This window comes from Dromiciops gliroides, chromosome 4 (genome assembly GCF_019393635.1).
Source record: "Dromiciops gliroides isolate mDroGli1 chromosome 4, mDroGli1.pri, whole genome shotgun sequence".
Taxonomy (NCBI): domain Eukaryota; kingdom Metazoa; phylum Chordata; class Mammalia; order Microbiotheria; family Microbiotheriidae; genus Dromiciops; species Dromiciops gliroides.
Genome location: NC_057864.1, coordinates 480342655 through 480361481, shown reverse-complemented (window position 1 = coordinate 480361481; position 18827 = coordinate 480342655). Strand labels below are relative to the sequence as shown.

The 18827-nt window shown below is 49.2% G+C and overlaps 2 protein-coding genes across 2 annotated transcripts in view; both read right to left on the bottom strand.

Moving 5' to 3' along the window:
* Positions 1-4438: 4438 nt before the first annotated feature.
* MAP6D1 (MAP6 domain containing 1) lies at positions 4439-13817 on the bottom strand. Its single transcript, XM_043963873.1, has 3 exons — positions 13333-13817; positions 8760-8877; positions 4439-8232 (listed from the first exon to the last, which is right to left on the bottom strand). Exons 1-3 carry the CDS (start codon positions 13743-13745, stop codon positions 8152-8154), a joined length of 612 nt encoding a protein of 203 aa, XP_043819808.1. The 5' UTR covers positions 13746-13817; the 3' UTR covers positions 4439-8151.
* Positions 13818-17590: 3773 nt separating this feature from the next.
* The window catches only part of PARL (presenilin associated rhomboid like), a 47024-nt gene continuing 45787 nt past the window's right edge, over positions 17591-18827 (bottom strand). The window contains exons 10-11 of the mRNA XM_044002994.1: positions 18438-18493; positions 17591-17810 (exon numbers count right to left, since the gene is read on the bottom strand). Coding sequence (XP_043858929.1) covers positions 17782-17810; positions 18438-18493 — 85 coding nt within the window. The 3' untranslated portion in view covers positions 17591-17781. The remainder of the gene's footprint in view (positions 17811-18437; positions 18494-18827) is intronic.

Sequence of the window (18827 nt, the reverse complement as noted above, 5' to 3'; positions counted from 1 at the left end):
CTCCCCATATATTGTTTTTAGTAAAAAGCTTTTTAGTTTCACATAATCAAAATGATCCAATTTTATGTAATTTCTTCCTTCCTGTTTGGTTAAGAATTTGTTTCCAGGGTAGCTTAGGTGGCGCAGTGGATAGAGCACCAGCCCTGAATTCAGGAGGACCTGAGTTCAAATCCGGCCTCAGACAGTTGGCACTTACTAGCTGTGTGACCCTGGACAAGTCACTTAAACCCAATTGCCTCACCAAAAAGAAAGAAAGAAAGAATTTGTTTCCTACAAGCATCTATCGAAGGGAAATGCTCTTCCTTGTGTGTGTGTGTGTGTGTGTGTGTGTGTGTTTATACACACATATATATACTTGAGAATGTATATACATACACCTGTATTTCATATACACACCTATATTTCAAAATCTAGTAAAATAAAAGCCTTACACTTATGAAATTGGTGAATCAAGTATATAAATGGAAGAAGTGTTAATTAGAGAACAGTTTTATTGAAAAAGAAAATTGAACATTAATGGATTGCATGCAACCAAATAACTAAAATGAATTTAGGCTACCTTGAGAGGCATCGTTTCTAAAATGGGGAAGGCCCTCATATCAATAGTATGATATAGTTGCCCATCAATCAACAGACATTTCTTGAATGCCTATTAAGTGTTAGGCACTATTCTAGGCACTGGGAATATAAAGACAAACAGAGTCCCTGGCCTTGGGGAGCTAACATCAATAGGCTAACATTAGCAAATGCTTTTTAGGTTTCGTTGCTGTTTTGTTTTTATATTACAAACGTTTATAGTTTCCCTCTGCTATGTAAGTGGTCTTTTGTAACAAAGTAAAACATCTGGGAGTATCGGCAACATTCCACATCTGTAGTATGCCTCTGCCTCTCTTGTTTTTTCATTCTTTAACAAATCCATTTTCTCTCCCTCCCACTATATATACAGCTATTTGAAGGAGCACTCTAACAGGTAAGGGAAGTCAAAAAGGGCCTCTTGAAGGAGGAGACACCTCAGATGAGCCCTGAAGGAAACCAGGAGCTCCAAAAGACAGAGCTAAAGAAGAGCGTTCCAGGCATGAAAGATATAGCCTGTGCAAAGGTGTAGAGGTGGGAAATGGGACATCATGTGCAAATAACCTCGAGAGTCCAGTTTGGCTAGAGCAGAGAATTCACGTGTGAGAGAACTGTCTAATCAGGCTGGAAAGAAAGGCTGGAATCAGACTGGGACAAACTTCCAATGTTAAATAACGCACATACATACATACATATGCATAACATACACATACACACCAGCCTTTGGGGAAAGTAGAAAATGCTTAAAGAAAAGAGAAACATGACAATCAATCAACAGATAGATAGATAGATAGATAGATAGATAGATAGATAGATAGATAGATAGATAGATAGATAGATAGACACACACACACATACAAATCTCTGTCTCTTTTTCTATCTATTAATCTATCTTATCCTAAAGGCACTGAGGGGTCACTGAGCTTGAGCAGAGGAGTCACATTAGCCCTATGCTTTAGAAATATCCATTTGAGGGGGGAAGCTAGGTGGCACAGTGGATAAAGCACTGGCCCTGGATTCAGGAGGATCTGAGTTCAAATGCGGCTTCAGACACTTGACACTTAACTAGCTGTGTGACCCTGGGCAAGTCACTTAACCCTCAGTGCCCCCCAAAAATCCATTTGATAGTTGTATGAGGGATGGACTGGAGAAGGCACTGGAGGTAGAGTGACCAGTTAGGAGGTATTGAAGTGGTCCAGGTGGAAGAAGATGAGAGCCTGCACTAGGCCCATAGCAAGAATGGGATCAATGCAAGAGAAAAAGAGGTGGCTTTAACAAGACCTGGCACCTGGTTGCATATGGTGGGTGAGAATGAAGAGTCTGAGATGGCTCCCAGGGGGCAAACCTTGGTGGCTGAAATAATGGTGGTACCCTCAACAGACCATGTGATCCCAGGGTACATGCAGAGCCTCAGTGTCTGGAAATCTGGAAGGAATTGTCCCAAGTCGCCTCCCTTGGTCAGGCGGCTTTGAGGGTGTGGTGTTCAGCTGTGGGCTCTGCCTTTTAGGAAGGACATTGATATAAACTGGAGAGTATCTGGAGAAGGTCACCAAGATGCTGGAAGTCCTTTAGGTCATACTGTACAAAAACAGACTGAGAAGATGTTTGACCCAGAGAAGAAAAGCCTGGGGAGAAAACATGGCAGCTGTTACCAAGTGCTAGGAAGGTCGTTAGTCATGGAGAAGGGAAATTAAATGTTTTCTGCTTGGCTGTGAAGACAGAATGGGAAACAATGGATGGAAATCACAAAAGGACAGATGTTGGCTCGATGTAAGGAAAAATGTCCTAATGATTAGAGATGAATGGGCTGCCTTAGGGATGTGACCCCTTCAATGGAGTCCTCTAAGTGAAAACTTTCTAATCCCTAGCCCAGCAGATTGGGGATGCAATTCTCATTCAGGAATGGATTAGGATGGGTAGCTTCTGAGATTTCTTCCAACCCTAAGATTCTGTGAAGTTGCCAAGAGGTGGATTGAGGCTCAATGTCAGGAAACATTTTTTTTTTTTTTTTAGTGAGGCAATTGGGGTTAAGTGACTTGCCCAGGGTCACACAGCTAGTAAGTGTTAAGTGTCTGAGGCCGGATTTGAACTCAGGTCCTCCTGACTCCAGAGCCGGTGCTCTATCCACTGCGCCACCTAGCTGCCCCAGGAAACATTTCCTAACAGAACTTTCAAAACTGGGACTAGGCTCCCTTGTGAGGCTTGACCCCTGCCCCCTTCCTGAAGGACTCCCACCAAAGACTGGATGACTCCCTTGAGGGACTCAAGATTATAGACTTGCGATTGGAAACATTAGCAGCCCCATGATCTAAATCCTGAATTTTACAGATGAGGAAACTGAGGCCCAGAAAGTGAGTGACTTCTCTAAGTTTGCACAATATGCACAGCTAGGCAGAATTTGAACTCAGGTCTTCCTGACTCCAAGTCTAGTCCTTAATCCATTCTCTACCACAGGATGCTTCTCTTTTAGAAATAATTCCTAATCAGAAAATCACCTGGTGATGGGTGACCCACAAAGTCCCTTCTTACTATGAGATTTGGGGATTACTGGATTCATCAGTATGTCCTAGTTTACTCTCAAAGGAAGAACCCTACCCTGAGCACCATCTGGTAGGGCCTTGGATCCTGCCCCTTTCATCTGGGGACTAAGCTCTGATTGTCCAAATCCTGCATTTTAGAGGATTGTGTCTGTGCCCAAAGAGGAGGCGAAAGCAAGTCAAATCAGGTTTTGCATAATCTGAGGATTTGGGTGCTTTGCCACCATGTTTCCCAGAGCTAGAAGCTCCCAAGCTCTGTTTCATTGGTTTATCGAGAAGCTCAGTCTCCTCTCTCAGTTGAAAGTCAAAGAGCTATCATTCTGTTGCAGTTCCCCTTCTGCACCTCTTTTGATGGAAGGAATAGAGAAGCTGCCTCTCCCCATTTTCAGCACTGCAGCTTTCCCTCTTCCCCCAGTGCATGACCGACTTAAATCCCCAAATTTCCCTGACCCTGAATCCAAAGAAGCATTTCAGCGGGCTCAGGAGGTTATCAGCCGGAAATGTGTCTGATGGGGAGACTTGTTCTGCCTTGGGCCCACACTGAGTTCCGTTTTGTTCAGAAGGCCCTGAGATTTTTTCTGATTTCCCTTCTAATTAGAACTATCTTTTCTAAACTCCACACAGTTCACTTGGAGATTTCCAGATCCCAGTGAACTCATGAGATGGCGTTTGGTCACAGCACACCTGACTTTTTATTCTGTGGGAATAACCCTGGGCCCAGGGCCCAAGGAAGGCATCCTCCCAGGGAACAGTGAGTGTCAGGCCCCAGGAATTGAGCTATGGGGAAGGACGCAGCATGTCGGTAAACTGCTGGTAGTCGGTCCATCTGGTGCAGTGCCAGAATGAGAATCAGGGAACCTCAATTAGACCCCTGTTTTTTAGCTCCTCTCAGCCTCAGATACCACAGCTGTAAAATCAGAGAAATTGTCTGGGACCATAGAGCTAGAGCTGGAAGCAACCCTAGAGGCCAACCCAGCCATTTCACAGATGAGGAAATCGAGGTCATGTAGGCAGTTAGTGCCAAAGGCAGGATTGGAATCCAAGTCCCCACACTACATAGGCAGTGTCTTCTGGGCTTTACCATTCTGCCTCCTAAAATCTTCTCTAGGCATAATATCTTTTTATTCACCTTAGCTTTATGGGCTCAGCTGTTCCCCACCTCCTCCACTGATAATTCTTGGTCCAAGCAACTGGGCAGGAGGGGAGTAAGGCCTTTTGGGGCTGCCAGACACTTTGGGGTCCCTTTCCAGGGAGTTAGCAGTGTTTTAAAAAATAACAGCAACAAAGCACTATGGTAGTCATATTGAAAAGTATATTTTAAAAATATTTTCAAATGGAAAACATTAATTATTCTTCAATTTTACTTCTAAGCTAGTTTTATAAATGTTATTAATACTGCTCTGGTTTTGTTTTTAGAGCATAACCACTTTAAGAGTTGTAAAAGAAAGACTAGATTTAAAATGTACAAACATAATAACAATTGCAAATTGAATGAAACCAACAACTATACAAAGAAGGAATTTCAGAAAAGGTCACAATCACTAAGTGAAATAATATCTTGACAAAATAATGTATTTTTTCCAATAACACAAAATAATCATCTCGAATATCCACCATGACAATAGAATAGAAAGAGAAAGGAAAAATGTAGTATCTCTGAAAAATTACTTCATTATGCTCAAATCATATATAAAGTCATAAAATGTTTAACTCATTTATCCAATTAGTTGTCACCAAATGGTGGTTGATGCACATATATTTCTGTGCTTTCATTAGTATCACTCTCCCTCCACTAATACAGATCACCACCCTTCTCAACCTTGGGATTCTTGTCCATGACCTCCCCCAAGTCATTCATAGAGGATTCAGCCCCAACATGTGAGACCTTCCTCAAAATCTTCTAACATTTCTGCCCATCAGTCATCCTTCCCTGCTGCTGTTTGACTTATCTCATCTCTTTGTCAGTCATCTGTCATGGATCAAATCCTTCCCATCATTCCCTGCATCTGGGTCATCTTTGGTCACATGCTATAACTTCTTCATGCCTACCATGCCTTTCCTTTGCTCTGTGGATCGCCTGGTGTGTGGATCTTCCAAGCCGGTGGCATTCTCTGATTTGTGCTGGGAGAATATGGAAAGTAAAATAATAGACCCCAACAGAAAAAGAAGGCTTAGAATCATTGGAAATACTGCACATTTTCCCAAATGCAATTCAGGGTGTTCTCTTCATCCCGTTCTATTGCGGACTGCCTACCCGTCTGTCCTAATCTCAGCAATGTGTGTTCTTCATCCACTTCAGTTTTCCTGTGTGGATGGATCCCCAGGCTGATCTCTTTTAAGTGTCCTGGTCAGGAGGGAAAGGCCCTCTACTGTTCTAAGACTCAAGTCAATCTGGCATCTGTTAACAGAACACTCAGAGAATCTCCCTATCAATAGGGCATCCCTCTGGCTGTGCCCAGAAGGTACTCCCTCCTTACCTCAGCCTCTCTAGTGCTATAGTCTTTCAAGATTCAGTTCAAGCACCACCTTCTATTCCACCTTCTGCTCCCACTCAGCGGCTCCTGCTCCCTCTATTTGGCGCACCAGACACATCAACTCCCAGGCATACCTGTTGTCTTCCCCATTAGAATGTAAGCACCTTGAGGGAAGGAAGGGTGTTGCTTTGCCTTTTTCTGGCACATGCTGGTTGAGTGACCTGGTCAGTTGGCTGGGTGTGGCACTACAGCAGCAATTACGTCTATAAAAATCTGCCCTTTCCTTTCTGCCGCTTTGTACCCTTAATGCACATGATGTTCCCACAAAAGTTTTATAACAACAAGGAAGCAGGAATATGAATCAGCAATACAGGGACACCTCCTGGAGGGACCCCTTTTTGAGGGAGGGTAATAATACAGTCCACATGTCTTACTCCATCACTGCCCAGTGGCCTGGCTGGAGCCTCAGTGGTAGTCCTGAAAGACCAAGAAGAGAGAGACTGAAGATGGGAAGAGAGTCTTGGACAAATAACTTGGGCAGGATGGAGACTTAGAGGGCAGGTTCACATGCTATAAGGTCATGCTTTCGATACATATGCATGCTTCCAATTTTTACCTAAAGTTTAAACTGAAAAGCTTCATAAATGTCTTTTGGACTGTGTAAGATCTCTTAAAGGAAACTGACAGGAATTAAGCTTGAAGCGGGTCGGAGTTCTTAGTCACTCCTAAGGAGGTGCCAATCAGGTCAGCTAGAGTGTGAACATTATTCCAGAAATAAGTAGAAAGAGTCCGAGGTCAGCCCAAGGTCATTCCTGCCAACTCTGGCTCGAGTCAGCTAGCTACCCAAGGAATCCTCCAGCAAAGGTAGGGCAAGATTGATGAGCAAACAGACCTCAACAGGTAGCATTTGCTCACTCTGGGGCTTCAAGTCTTAGCCTGGCCATGCCCAGCTGAGGGCATGGACACGATCCTGCAGCATATAAAAGGTTCGAGCCCTGGGCCTTGGGGATGCCAGGATGTACTATTTTAAGACATGGTCTCTGGGTCCCCAAATTGTTGGCTCCAAACACTGTCCCCACAGCAGCACCAGCAGTAACCATTTGATCTAAACCCACCCCAATGATAGAATCCAAAGAAATGCTTTGTTAAAAATGGGGCAATTAGAAGAGTGACTATAATTCATGCTTTGTTCAGAAAGTTAAATAATAATTTACATTAAATTAATAGTTGAAGTAACACATTTCTATATAAATTTTAAAGCTTAAAATGCTGTTATTCTTATCATCTTTTATAACTTAAGGAATAGCGCCAGAGCTAGAAAGAACTCAGATGCCATTTGGTTCAACCCTCCCATTTTACAGAGGAGGAAACTGAGGCAAAGGGAGGTGCAGTGACTTGACCAAGTTCACACAAGCAGTATCAGAGGCAGGTCTGGAGAATGCAGACACTCTAACTTGAGGGCCTGTGTTCTTCCCCTAGCCCTCACTGCTAAAGAAATGCAGGGTGGCCTAGTGGTAGAAAGCAGGGTTTGGAGCCAGGAATACTTGGGTTCAGGCCCTGCCTATGACCAATCCTGGCTATAGATGACCCATGGTAGGGCCTCAACAGCACTAGAATGAAGTCTATTAATTTCAGAAGAAGCACAACCTGACTTTGTGGAGGGAGTTCCCTTTACCGAGGAATCAAAAGTGCATCTTGTCCAAAAGGAGATTTAAAACGGGCATCTTCCAAAAGGCAGCTCCATGAAGGTGATTCTACTGCTTTAGAGGAATTATTTCTGGTTACTTAGGATTCACTTAACTAACACGCAGGCAATAAATTAGGCTTTCAGGGCAATACATTTATTGTACAATGTGTATGTGCAGAGTCATTTATCAGAAAAGCCAAGAGCTTTTCCTCTGGAAAAAAATGGCCACTGTCTCTGTTGTGGAAAATCCATAAGAAATCAGCAGAGATCTGGGGAATAGAGGAAGTAAAAATCCCATCGAACTGATCCTGGGGAGTCTTGCACGGGTTCGGGCTGTTGGGGGTCACCTTCTCACTCATTCCTTCAGATTTCAGAAATGAAGGCCAGTTAGAAGGTGTTCTTTAGGAAAGATCAGGCCCCATCCTGGCTTTGAAATGAAGGTGAAATTCCTGGCATGGTGAGCCTTTGAAAAACAGCAGAACTAGTGTGGGGAAGACTTGGGGAGCTGAGTACTCCACGGCTTGCTTTGGCGATTGGAGAATGAGCACTTTGGGGACATTTTTGTTCCTGCATTCCATGCGGGTGTTCTTGGGTCTCTGCCCACAAGTAGGTTTGGTCATTTGTGAACAGAAGTCCTGGGTCACCAAGGCATGAGCCTGGTCCCAGCAAGGCTGGGGATATACCCAACAGTGTAAGCATGCGTGGGCATAGACAGGTGTGCTGCGGCCACTTTCTGACTGCTGGCGCCTTTACAGGCCAAGAGCCCACGGGGGGTGCACCCTTGCTGACCCCCATGGGCTGCATCACAGTGGGCTTAAGCACACTTATCCTCTTTGCCATCTATGCCCCTCCTGCCGCCAGAAGGGGCAGGTGTGGATGGTCACACATGCAGAACAGGAGCAGGTGAGGCCTGAAAGACAGCAGAGGGGTTAGGCGAGAACTTTCTCCTTCCTTCTGGGACCTGCAAAAAACAAAGCATCCACGCATCAGCAGGGCTCTGCGTCACAGCCGGCACACAGTAGGCACTTTAGAGGTGCTTGTTAACTGGCTGACTGACTAGGGGCAAGTGCCCAGGCCTTTCCCACCTGGCTCAGCAAGCTTGGAGGCTGCAGATGCCTGTGGTGGGAGCCCAGTGCCTGTAGGGATGTCACCTAGCCCAAGCATGAGGCCTCGAGGCCAACATGCCAGCCTGGTGCCGTCCAGCTTGGTCTCTCTGCTGCGGGTAGATATTTTGGCCCCTCTCTGGAGAGGGACCCTGCCATATCCCACTGGAGGGATACCCAAGGTCATCAGTGGCAGAGCGTGCCCATGCCAAGCACACTACCACTGCACCTGGATCCCATGCTCACAGCCACACATCCTACACAGGGGCTAGACAGAGGTGGGGCTGGGGGCTCTGACGGGCAGCAGGAAGCGACCACATAAGGATAGGGAGCAGACAGGCCATGCCTGACAGGAAGGGGCTCCCCCAGAGCCCCACCCACTTACCTTGAAGTCAGCCCGGTAACTGCTCTCCCTCACAGTGTAGTCAGTCACGATGATAGAGGTTGGTTTGGTCTTTATGGGTCTTGAAGGCTTGGTGCCAGGCCAGGGCCGGTATTCCTGTCTGAGGCACAGAACAGAATCATGATCTTAGAATGCAGAATCATTTATTCATTTAAACATCCTCCCTCAGTGCTCAGCACTGAGCCACAGCAGACAGAGGGGACTTGACAGTACGCACATATATAAAACACAGCCTGTGTTGTTTACAGTGGAGAACAGAGGCAACTTCGTGGTACAAAGAGGCAGGAAGACCTGAGTTCAAATCACCTACTAGGGTATGACCTTGGGTAAGTCACTTCATCTGTTTGCCTCAGTTTCCTCACCTGAAAAATGGGGATAATATTATTACCTGCCTCCCAGGGTTGTTGTGAGAATAAAAATGAGATATTTGCACTTTAGTAAGTGTTATATAAATGCTATTATTGTTGTTATTATTTATTATTGTTGTTGTTATTATTCATTATTAGACAACCTTAGAGACCATAATGTCCAGAAACCATCTGGGACCATGGAGTGAAGTGAACCTTATCTCCCAGAGCTGGGGAGGACCCAGGGTGCAGCCCCCTGAGCTGGCAAGGTCTTGTTATGTGATCCTTCCCTACCCTGGGTTCTGTCCTCTCTTCCATTTGCTTCATGGTGTGTGTGTGTGTGTGTGTGTGTGTGTGTGTGTGTGTGTGTGTGTGTGTGTGAGCCACATGGGCCAGCAAAGGATATGCCAATGTTGGGCACTGTCCTGGTCGTTTCAGGGCACTTTGTGCCTAAATCGGCAAAACATTCGGACTGCCCAAGGTCTTCTAAGTTCACTGTTCCTCCTGCTGACAGTTAAGCCAGAGCCCAGCTGGCCTGATCACCATTCAGCCCAACAGGGTGGCCAGGCCATCTCCCAATCCTCAGACAGGCTCCTCAGATTTCCCTGAAGCCCTAGAACCAGTCACTGTGGCCCAGGTGGCCTCTCTCTTGGGATTCACAAATATGGGGACAGCCACTTTACTCTCTCAGAGCAAATCCAGAGAATTGCTATAGGAAAGCGATATGCGATGACTTATAACAATACAAAGGAGAAGGACCACAACAAAAGACACTGAACCCTTTGTAATGAGGATGAACAAGCCTGGCCTCAAAGAAGAGATTGGAAAACACGCCTTCCTCCCTTCTTTGCAGAGGTGGGGGAGTACAGGGTGAAACGTGGGGCACACCATAAGTCTTGGCTGATGTATTGGTCAGTATTGCCAAAGTCTTTTTTTCCTTGTTAATTCTTTGCGACAAAGGATGGCTCTCATAAGGGAGAGGAAAGGAACATATTTGGAAATGATAGTGATTTTAAAAACAAAAGAGCAAACAGTATTTTAAAGGGGAAAGAAAAATCAATAATACACAAACACAAATTTTTTTTTAAACCCCAAATGTTGGAGTTTGAGTAGCCCACAAGCTCCTTATGATCAGCAGGGTGGCATGACTTTAATTAATAGAGGAGGCTGCTGAGTCCACATCTTCAAGCTCCTGAAAGGCTAGGGATGAAATTTGATTTTCTGTTCCTAGATGGTAGCATTAGAAGCAATAGGCAGAAGCTATAAGGGGGCAGATTTCAGCTCGACATAAGCAGTGAACGATTAAATGAATGAAATGCATTTAGGAAGCATTGGTGTCAAAGGAAGACCTGGGTTTAGGTCCCACTTCTGACACATCTGAGCTGTGTGACCCTGGGCAAGTCAATTAACCTCTCATTGGTTCAGGCTTGGCAGAAAAGGTGCTGAGCTTCATTGGTAAAGAGAGTTTTCTCACCCTATAACAATGAAATCACATGTCCAGTCTCTGTCCTACTATGTGCCAAGGACTGGGGATAAAGAGAAAGAGACAGCACCTGCTCTGAAGGAGATAATATATCATGGAAGGCTTGTCTACAGGGCTGTCAGAAAGATCCGGGAGCTGCAGGGGGGGTGCGTGGGGAGCCTGCAGGGTATTGACCTACCAGCATTGGGTAGGAGGAAGTGAGCCTGGGGTGGAAGTGGCATGAGGATTCTGGATTCCTCCCAGCAGAGGTGGATTGTGTGTGTGTGTGGGGGGGGTATGTACAAAGGGCTCAGGGTCATTAAGAGGAAGGTTAGGGTGAAGTCTGGGGGTATGGGAGGGGGAAGGCTCCCCATTTCGTACCAGTTCCAGCCGGGGCCCTTTTGGTAGGTCTCCTCCCTTGTTCCCCAGTCCTCCATGGGCTCAGGGGTGAATGAGGGAAAACAATGCTTAGATTTCTTTAAAATTAGAATGAGCTGCCCCAGGAAGCAGCATGGGGTCCATCAGAGGTGATTTTGGGGGGGGTGAGGCAATTGGGGTTAAGTGACTTGCCCAGCTAGTGTCAAGTGTCTGAGGCCAGATTTGAACTCAGGTCCTCCTGCCTCCAGGGCTGATACTTTATCCACTGTGCCACCTAGCTGCCCCAGAGGTGATTTTTAATAGGAAGTTGGGCCACATTTCCTTGGGATGTTAGGGGGCTAGATGGAACTGTTCAGCTGACTGCTGAAAATGTGGGTTTGTAGCTTGGGAGAGAAATTTGGGCTAGAGATGAAGAATGAGGAATCCTCCGTAAAGAGGTCATGATGGAAGTTGGGCAAGCATCTGTCCTCCTGAAGGGAGAGTCTCAGGACTGAATCATGGGAGCAGGACCACCTTCATTCCAGGAGGAGGAGGAGAAGGAAGAGGAGGAGAGAGGGGGGAGAGGAAAAGACAGAGAGAAAAGAGGGAATGAGACAGAGATGAGACACAGAAAGAGATTGAGAGAGGAAGAGGGAGAGAAGGAGAAAGAGAAGAGAGAGACAAAGGAGGAGGAGGAAGGGGGAGAATGAGAGAGAGGGGGGAGGGAGGGAAAAAGGAGAGGGAAAAGAAGGAAGGAAGGAAGGAAGGAAGGAAGGAAGGAAGGAAGGAAGGAAGGAAGGAAGGAAGGAAGGAAGGAAGGAAGGAAGGAAGGAAGGAAGGAAGGAAGGAAGGAAGGAAGGAGGAAAGAGAAAATGTGTCTTGCCCAAGGCCAGCTGGCTAGTTGACATTAGAGGGCCTGGCTTTTTGCACTAAATGCTTTTAAACCCTGGCTGGTGCCTCTGCCTCTCAAGGACCTGCTGTGCTTGTCAAATCTGCAGATACTATGAGGCTGCCAAGGAGATGCTGGAAGACGATTCTGACACATCTTTTGAGAGCTTTTTCCATCCAAATTCTAAGATGAAATTTCATCCATAAAGAAGGACGAAAACTTTTATTTCAAAGTTAAAATATTGGTCACCTGACCGGGCTGGCCCTTCTCACTAAGGCATAGACGGGGATGGGAGGAGCTCTCTGAAGAGGAACTCCCTCAGCCGGAGCCCATCCGAAGCTTCTGGGCAGATCCCAGGGTTAGCCGCCTGTGACTTTCCCAGGGTCATAAAGCCAATATGTGTCTGAGGAGGGATTTAAACCCAGTTCATCCTGCCAGGAAGGCCAGTGCTCTATCTACTATTACACGGATAACCTTTGAATAATCATTCATGGGAAACCCTGCATTTAGGAGAGAGAGGAGAGAGAGTGAGAGAGAGAGCGAGCGAGAGCGCACGGGGGAGCCATGACTTAAAAATTGTCCTGGAAGAAAGCTCTGGGCTGGTGCTTTTGGGGAGAGGGTGGCATCGAGGGGGATGAGCCAGACTTGTGATTTCATTGGTACGTGAGAAAAGTCCCTCCACCAATGCAGACAGGCACCTGCCGGGCAACTCAATCTATGAGAGTTGCGGATGGGGGAGAAAGAACTGGGAGGTGCCTCCCAGCCAGTACCTGTCAGAGGCAGGGCTTGAACCCAGGTCCTTTCTGACTCCAAGCCATGTTCTGCCCACTACTCCGCACTGCCTGGGGGGAGGGGAAGGGTCATGGCCTGCTTAGATCAATATGACTGTGTGGGGTTAGCCAAGAAACGCCGCCGTAGTCCTGAGCTGCAGTGACCCAAGTGGAGGGTAGAGCGGAAGGAAGACAATGGTCCGACTGTGTTCGCCGTAGAGTCAGGCCACATCTGTGTGCGGCCGGTTCTGGGCACCACGGAGCAGGAGGGGCACTGGGATCCTAGGGACGGGGACTAGGGAGCCCAGGAAAGCCTTGAGGCCACCCCGCTGATCGCCGCTGGGCAGGCTCCCCCAGGACAGGTAGAAGGTTCGATTCTTCCTCCTTGGCCTCCGGAGGGAGACGGCTTTTAGGAGGAGATGAGGGAGGACTGACTCCCTAACCCAGAGAGCTTCTGATCATAAAGGGAATGGGCCGCCTGGAAGGAGTGAATGAGCTCCCCGGCACGAGAAGTTCCAACACAGGCTACGTCCGTGTTGGACCGTGGATTTGGGGGGAGGTTGGGCTGGGTGCCCCCAGGTCCCTTCCAGCCCAGTCGGGGGTGGGGATGTGTCTGTCACTCCTTTGCCCGCCCATCCTCCAAGGGTCAATGCTACCCCAGAGTGGGGGGAGCCCGGCGAACCTCTGGCCGGCTCGGATCCCCCCTCTCTCTGCACCGTCCCCCGCGTACCTGTAGGACGTGGTGACCGGCAGGGGGGCGGCGTCGGCGGGGGCACGGAGTCTCAGGAAGCGGGGGTCCCCGTCGCTGGCCTCGACCCCATTGCCCCCCGGAAGCACATAGACGCTGGGGGCCGCCGCGGGCTCCCTATCTCGCTCCCGGCGGCCCCCTCCAGGGCCCGGGCCGGGGCCGGGCCGGGGCCAGGGCTGCGCGTCCCGGCGCGGGGCGCCGAAGTCCCGCTGGTACTGGGTGATCGGCGGGCCTGGGGAGCCGGGGGGCCCGGCCGGGGGTGGGCCCGGCGGCGGCGGGGGGTCCTCGATGTCCGAGTAGCTGTGCACCGTCAGCGGCACCGCCACGTCCGAGCGGTCCAGCTGGTTCCAGCGGCGCGCCAGGCAGCACACGCGGCTGATGCAGGGCCACGCCATGGCCCGGCCCCGGGAGTCCCGGGTGCACGGCCGTCAGCCCAGCCGCAGGCTGCCCGCCAGCCGGGCGTCCCCTCCGTGCGTCCTCGTCCCGGTCCTTGCCCGCCTTCCTCCCTCCCGGCGCCTGCCTGCAGCGCAGCCCCCGCGCCCCGCCCGCTGCACCCACGGGAGAGCCGGGGAGGGGGTGGGGAGGGAGGGGGAGGGGGTGAAGTGGGGGAGTTGTAGGGGGAGAGGGAGGGGGAGGAGAGAGCCGCAGCGCAGAGCGGCCCAGGGTTAGGCCAGCTGGTGCCGGGGGAGCGGGGTGGGGGTGGGGGCTCCCCGGAGGCCTGGGGGAGGGGCAGGTCAGCGGGGCTGCGGGAAGACAGCCAGCCCCCCCCACACCAAGCCTACCGCCAACCCCCTCCCCTCCCGCCGCCCAACACGGCCCGGGCATCTCCAGGAGGGTGTATTCAATCAACCTGCATGCGCTTAGGAAGTGCCTACTTACATAAGTGCCAGGCCCTGGGCTAGGTAGGCTCTGGGGATATGAATGAATGAATGAAATGAAATGAACATTCGTTAAGGCTTCCTTACTATGTGCCAAGCATCGTGCTAAGCACCAGGGGCTCCGGAGAGAAGTAAAGCAGCCCCAGGTCTCTAGGAGGGAAACAACACCTATGGGAGGGCTGGCCTGCAGGCAGATGGGGGCCCTGGGCGGGGGCCTCAGGGTACAGGGGCCAGCCTCACCATAACGCATCTTCTCCGATGTCACTTCCACCGTTAAAACCAAATCCAATTCAGATGTTGAACCATTTGCTACAAATTAAACAAATGATTTCATTTGAAGTCTCTGTCCTCAAGGAGGACCAACCTCCATCTCCACCTCCATCTAGAAAGAGCCACAAATTATTTCAACTCCGGAGCTCCTGAAGCCTCTTCCACCTTTGGCTCTTGTCTGGCACATAGTAGGCACTTCAGTGTTTGGTGAGCTAACTCGGTGCATGAAGACCCTCACCCCCAGGTCTAAAGGCCCCTTTCCCGTTTCCCCTGCCTTTCACCTGGGTCCAGTGCACCTGCCAGGCCTTGTCTGAACTCCAGACAGCTATTAATGAGCACCTACTATGTGTGAGCCCCACCCAGTCGACCGCCTTCAATGCTGGTAGGACCCTTGATGGAGGCAGGGCTGAAGGCACCTCCCAGGCTAACCAGCCCAACCCCCACTAGACCAAGATGCTCCTCTCCAAGCTTCCCAACCGGCCCTCACTTAGGGCCCTGGATCTGACCTAAGATAGAGCACAATGGGGTCATTACTTCCTTCTGGACCCCAAGACTCTGACCGGCCCTCCCAAGAGTCCATCAGCTCTTCTGGCTGCAGGTTGGCTCTGCTGACTCACACTGAGCTTGGAGGCCACTGAAACACCCTGCTCCTTTTCACACAAACTGTTGTCAAGCCACACCTCCCCCACCTTGTACTTGTGAAGCTGTTTTTTTAAAAATACAAGTGTAAATAGTGACTATGAAAATGCAAATGGAAAGAACAAAAACAAAAACCAAATTAAAAAATAAAAAAAGGAAAAAGGAAACTGGTCCCTAAGAATAATTCCTCTCCCCTTTCTTTGAAGAGGTGGAGGGCTATGGGTGTAGAACACAGCAGAATAGGTTGGTGCCTTGGTTGGTTTTGGCGAATTGCTTTCCCCTCTTTCTTCTCTTTCTTTTTTATGCATTATTGCAGGGACTTGCTCACCGGAGAGGAAGGATACATTCAAGCATCCATACACCCACCCGCCCATCCATCAACAAGCACTTATTAAGTACCCACTGCATACCAGATGTTGTGCTGGGTGTACAAAAACAAAAACCAATCCCTGTTTTCATGGAACTCATGTTCTAATGGGGAGTTAGTACATGCAGACATGGGCACATACCCGGTTGGGGGCATGCCCCAAGCAATGGGCCTCGAGTTGGAAAGATGAGAGTTCAAATGCCCTTCAAACATTTCCTAGCTATGTGACCTTGGGCAAGTCACTGAACCTCCAGTTTCCTCATCTGTAAAATGGGGATAATATTAACACCGCCCTCTCAGGGTGGCGGTGAGGATCAAATGAGAGGACATTTGTAAGGGTAGGTTCTCTATCATGGGTTGGTCACCTCCTACAGGAAGCCCTTCCTAATCTCCCTAGTGTCCAGTGCTCTGTCTCTATCTACTAAACCTTGTGGCCTCTACCTGTAAGATGAATTCAAGGTAAATGAGGGGGCGGCCCGGGGGCGCCAGAGTGCACAGAGCACCAAGTGTGGGGCCAATCCAACCTTAGACACTCACTAGCTGGGTGACCCTGGGCAAGTCACTTCACCTTCACTGCCTCAAACATCCAGGGCCATCTCCAGTCATCTTGATGTCGATCTTGCCACTGGACGCAGACGGCTCTGGAGGAGAGTGAGGCTGGTGACCTTGCACAGGCCTCCCTCACTTCAATCCCATTCAGGGCAAGTCATGACATCCCCTGGTGTCATGGTCCCCTTTGAGAATGAAGGACAAACAACAGCCTGGGAAATTCTCTTCTTCTCCCACGCCACGTCTATGCCTGAAGCTGCTCACCAGTCATGGCTGGGGCTGGTCCTTTTCTAGCGGAGCCCAGACCTCTTCAGAAGCGCTGCCCCGAGGAGGACAGACTCTCCCTCAGTGGAGGGCTGCAAGCAGAACTGGGACGACCACTCTTCAGGCACATCCCCTGGGGAGTCCTTCTCGGGCGCTGGTTGGACTAAAGAGGACGCTGAGGTTTCTTCTGCTTCTCAAAATTCTGTGACTCCACAACAAACAACCAGAAACAAGCTGTTTGTGAGAGATTCGTGGCTTCCTAAAGAATCCTCTTTTTCTGTTAAAACTTTGCTTATGGAAAAGCTCATTCCCCCCACATTTGTTAAGTTCTAAAGAAACCCAATCAAACGCCTGGCTTTCTCTGGCTCTGCTGCTCTCCCATGGCTGGAGATTCCAAAGCTCTGTCTTTACATGGTTCTGCCCCAAGGCACACCCTGTTTCATAATGATGACGACGGACAGCCTCGGCTCTGCCTCCCCAAACCACTGAATCGCTCTTTTCTGTTTCCTGGGGCCAATGAAGGATTGCACCTAGCAGGGCAGCTGCAGGAGCTGGTTCCTTCCTGCCTGTTCTCAGGTTGATGACTGCCCTCCTACAATCCCATCTTAGACCTTCTCAGTGGCCCAATTACTGGCAGCACACTGCAAAAAGAGTGGCAGGCATCTCGACCCACAATCCAAAAAGGAGCGTTAGGGACCAAGCTGGCTCGGTGCTTTGGTGAAGCTTAGCCGCTGACCTTTCTATAGTGACAGAGCATGATACAGGGTTGAGTGTGATTCGGGGAGGAGACAACAGTCAGACAGTTGTGCTTTAAAAAGGGACCCTGTTGGTTGGGGAAATCAGGGAAGGCTTTAAGTGGGTCACAGACTGAGCTGGGAGGGAAGAGGGGGGTTCTGAGGGGCACAGATGAGGAGGGAGAGAACGCCAAGCATGGTAGGTGGCCTGTGCCAACACACAGAAGTGGGAGACGCCATATGGAGTTGGGGAAGCTGCTTCAGGCCTAGCTCTGATGGAACATGGCTTATAGGAAAGTGGGAAAGGTAGGCAGAGCCAAGCTTTGGAAAGCCTTGAATGCTGGGCGAGGCAATGGGGAGCCATCGAAAGTTCTAAGCAAAGGACCAACAGTTATATTTATGCTTTAGGAGGACTAACCTTTTAAAAAATTAGTAAGCATTTATTTTCTCTCCTTCCCATGTCTCCTACCCCATCAGGAGAAAAAAGAGAAACCAAACCAAAAATGCAGTTAAGCAAAACAAATTCTCACACTGGACATCTTAGAAAATCTATGTCTTCTGCATCTTGCCTTTATACCGTTTCTGTCAGGGGGTGCAGGGGCAGCCAGTGTAGTTTCATCATGTTTGTCCTTACATTACTGCTGCTGTTGCATTAATTAACCAATCACACAACTCATTAACTGTTGAAATCGTTTCATTGTTCTCCTGGTTCTGTTTACTGTACTCTGCATCAGTTCACAGGAATCTTGCCTATTTTCTCTGAAACAAAAGGAAGATTACTTTGGCAGGGTGGCTTGGAGAGACTCTAATTAGAATGAGTGCAGAGAAGGGGACAGCTGCTAGAGGTAGCTGGGAGCGAGAACAGATAGGACCTGGCAATGAGGCAGACATGGGGTGAAGAGTAAACAATAGCTGAGGTCTTGAGACAAGATGGCTGGGAGGAGGGGGGCAAAAACTGTGCAACCGAGACACAACTATCAACAAAATCGAGGTGGCTGGGCACAATTAGGGACAAGGTAATCAGATAAGGTGGCCTTGGGGCCCCAGTGGGATAGACACAACGTGGGATCACAGATCAGTAGCCAGAAGGGATCTTAGGGGCTTTAATTTTACATCGGAGGAAACTGAGGCACATGATGATTAAGTGACTTGCCCAAGCGTCTGGGGTGGAATTTGACCCCAGGTTAACCATCCAGTTTACTGTGTGGCTCCCAGTAGGCAGCTGTCAATAGAACCTGGAGTTCTTAAAAACAGTTGTGACTCTCCGATGACTGGCATTGTTCCAGACCCAAGACAGATGCCCAAGATGTTTGCTGACTGACCAATCAACTGGCTGAAATGGGGTTGGGGGGGGATTAAAGCTCACTGTGAAGAGATGGAAATTACCTGCACAGGTGTGATCATTGACCCAGTAGGAAGGGGTGAAATTTCCAAAGGAGTGCCTAGAAAGAGATGACAAGAGGGCTTATTATGGAAGAGCCTGGGGTTGGCCTGGTCCCCAAACTTAGGGGTGAGGAGGAAGAGAAAACAGGAAGGACCAAGAGAGGGAGGGGAGAGTATCTGGGGGAAGGGAGTGGCCCAAAGCACTGGGCCCTGCAGAAAGGCCCCAGGACGGAGGCCAGAAGAGGCCGCTGGATGTAGCAATGAAGAGATTGGTGCCCCTGCTCTGGAGGGGCGCCTTGTGTTTAGAAGCTGGATTGTCAGAGGGCCAGGACCTAAGCATTTTCCTAAGGATGAGTCATGTCCAAACGTGGAATAGGGGACCGTGACAGGGCA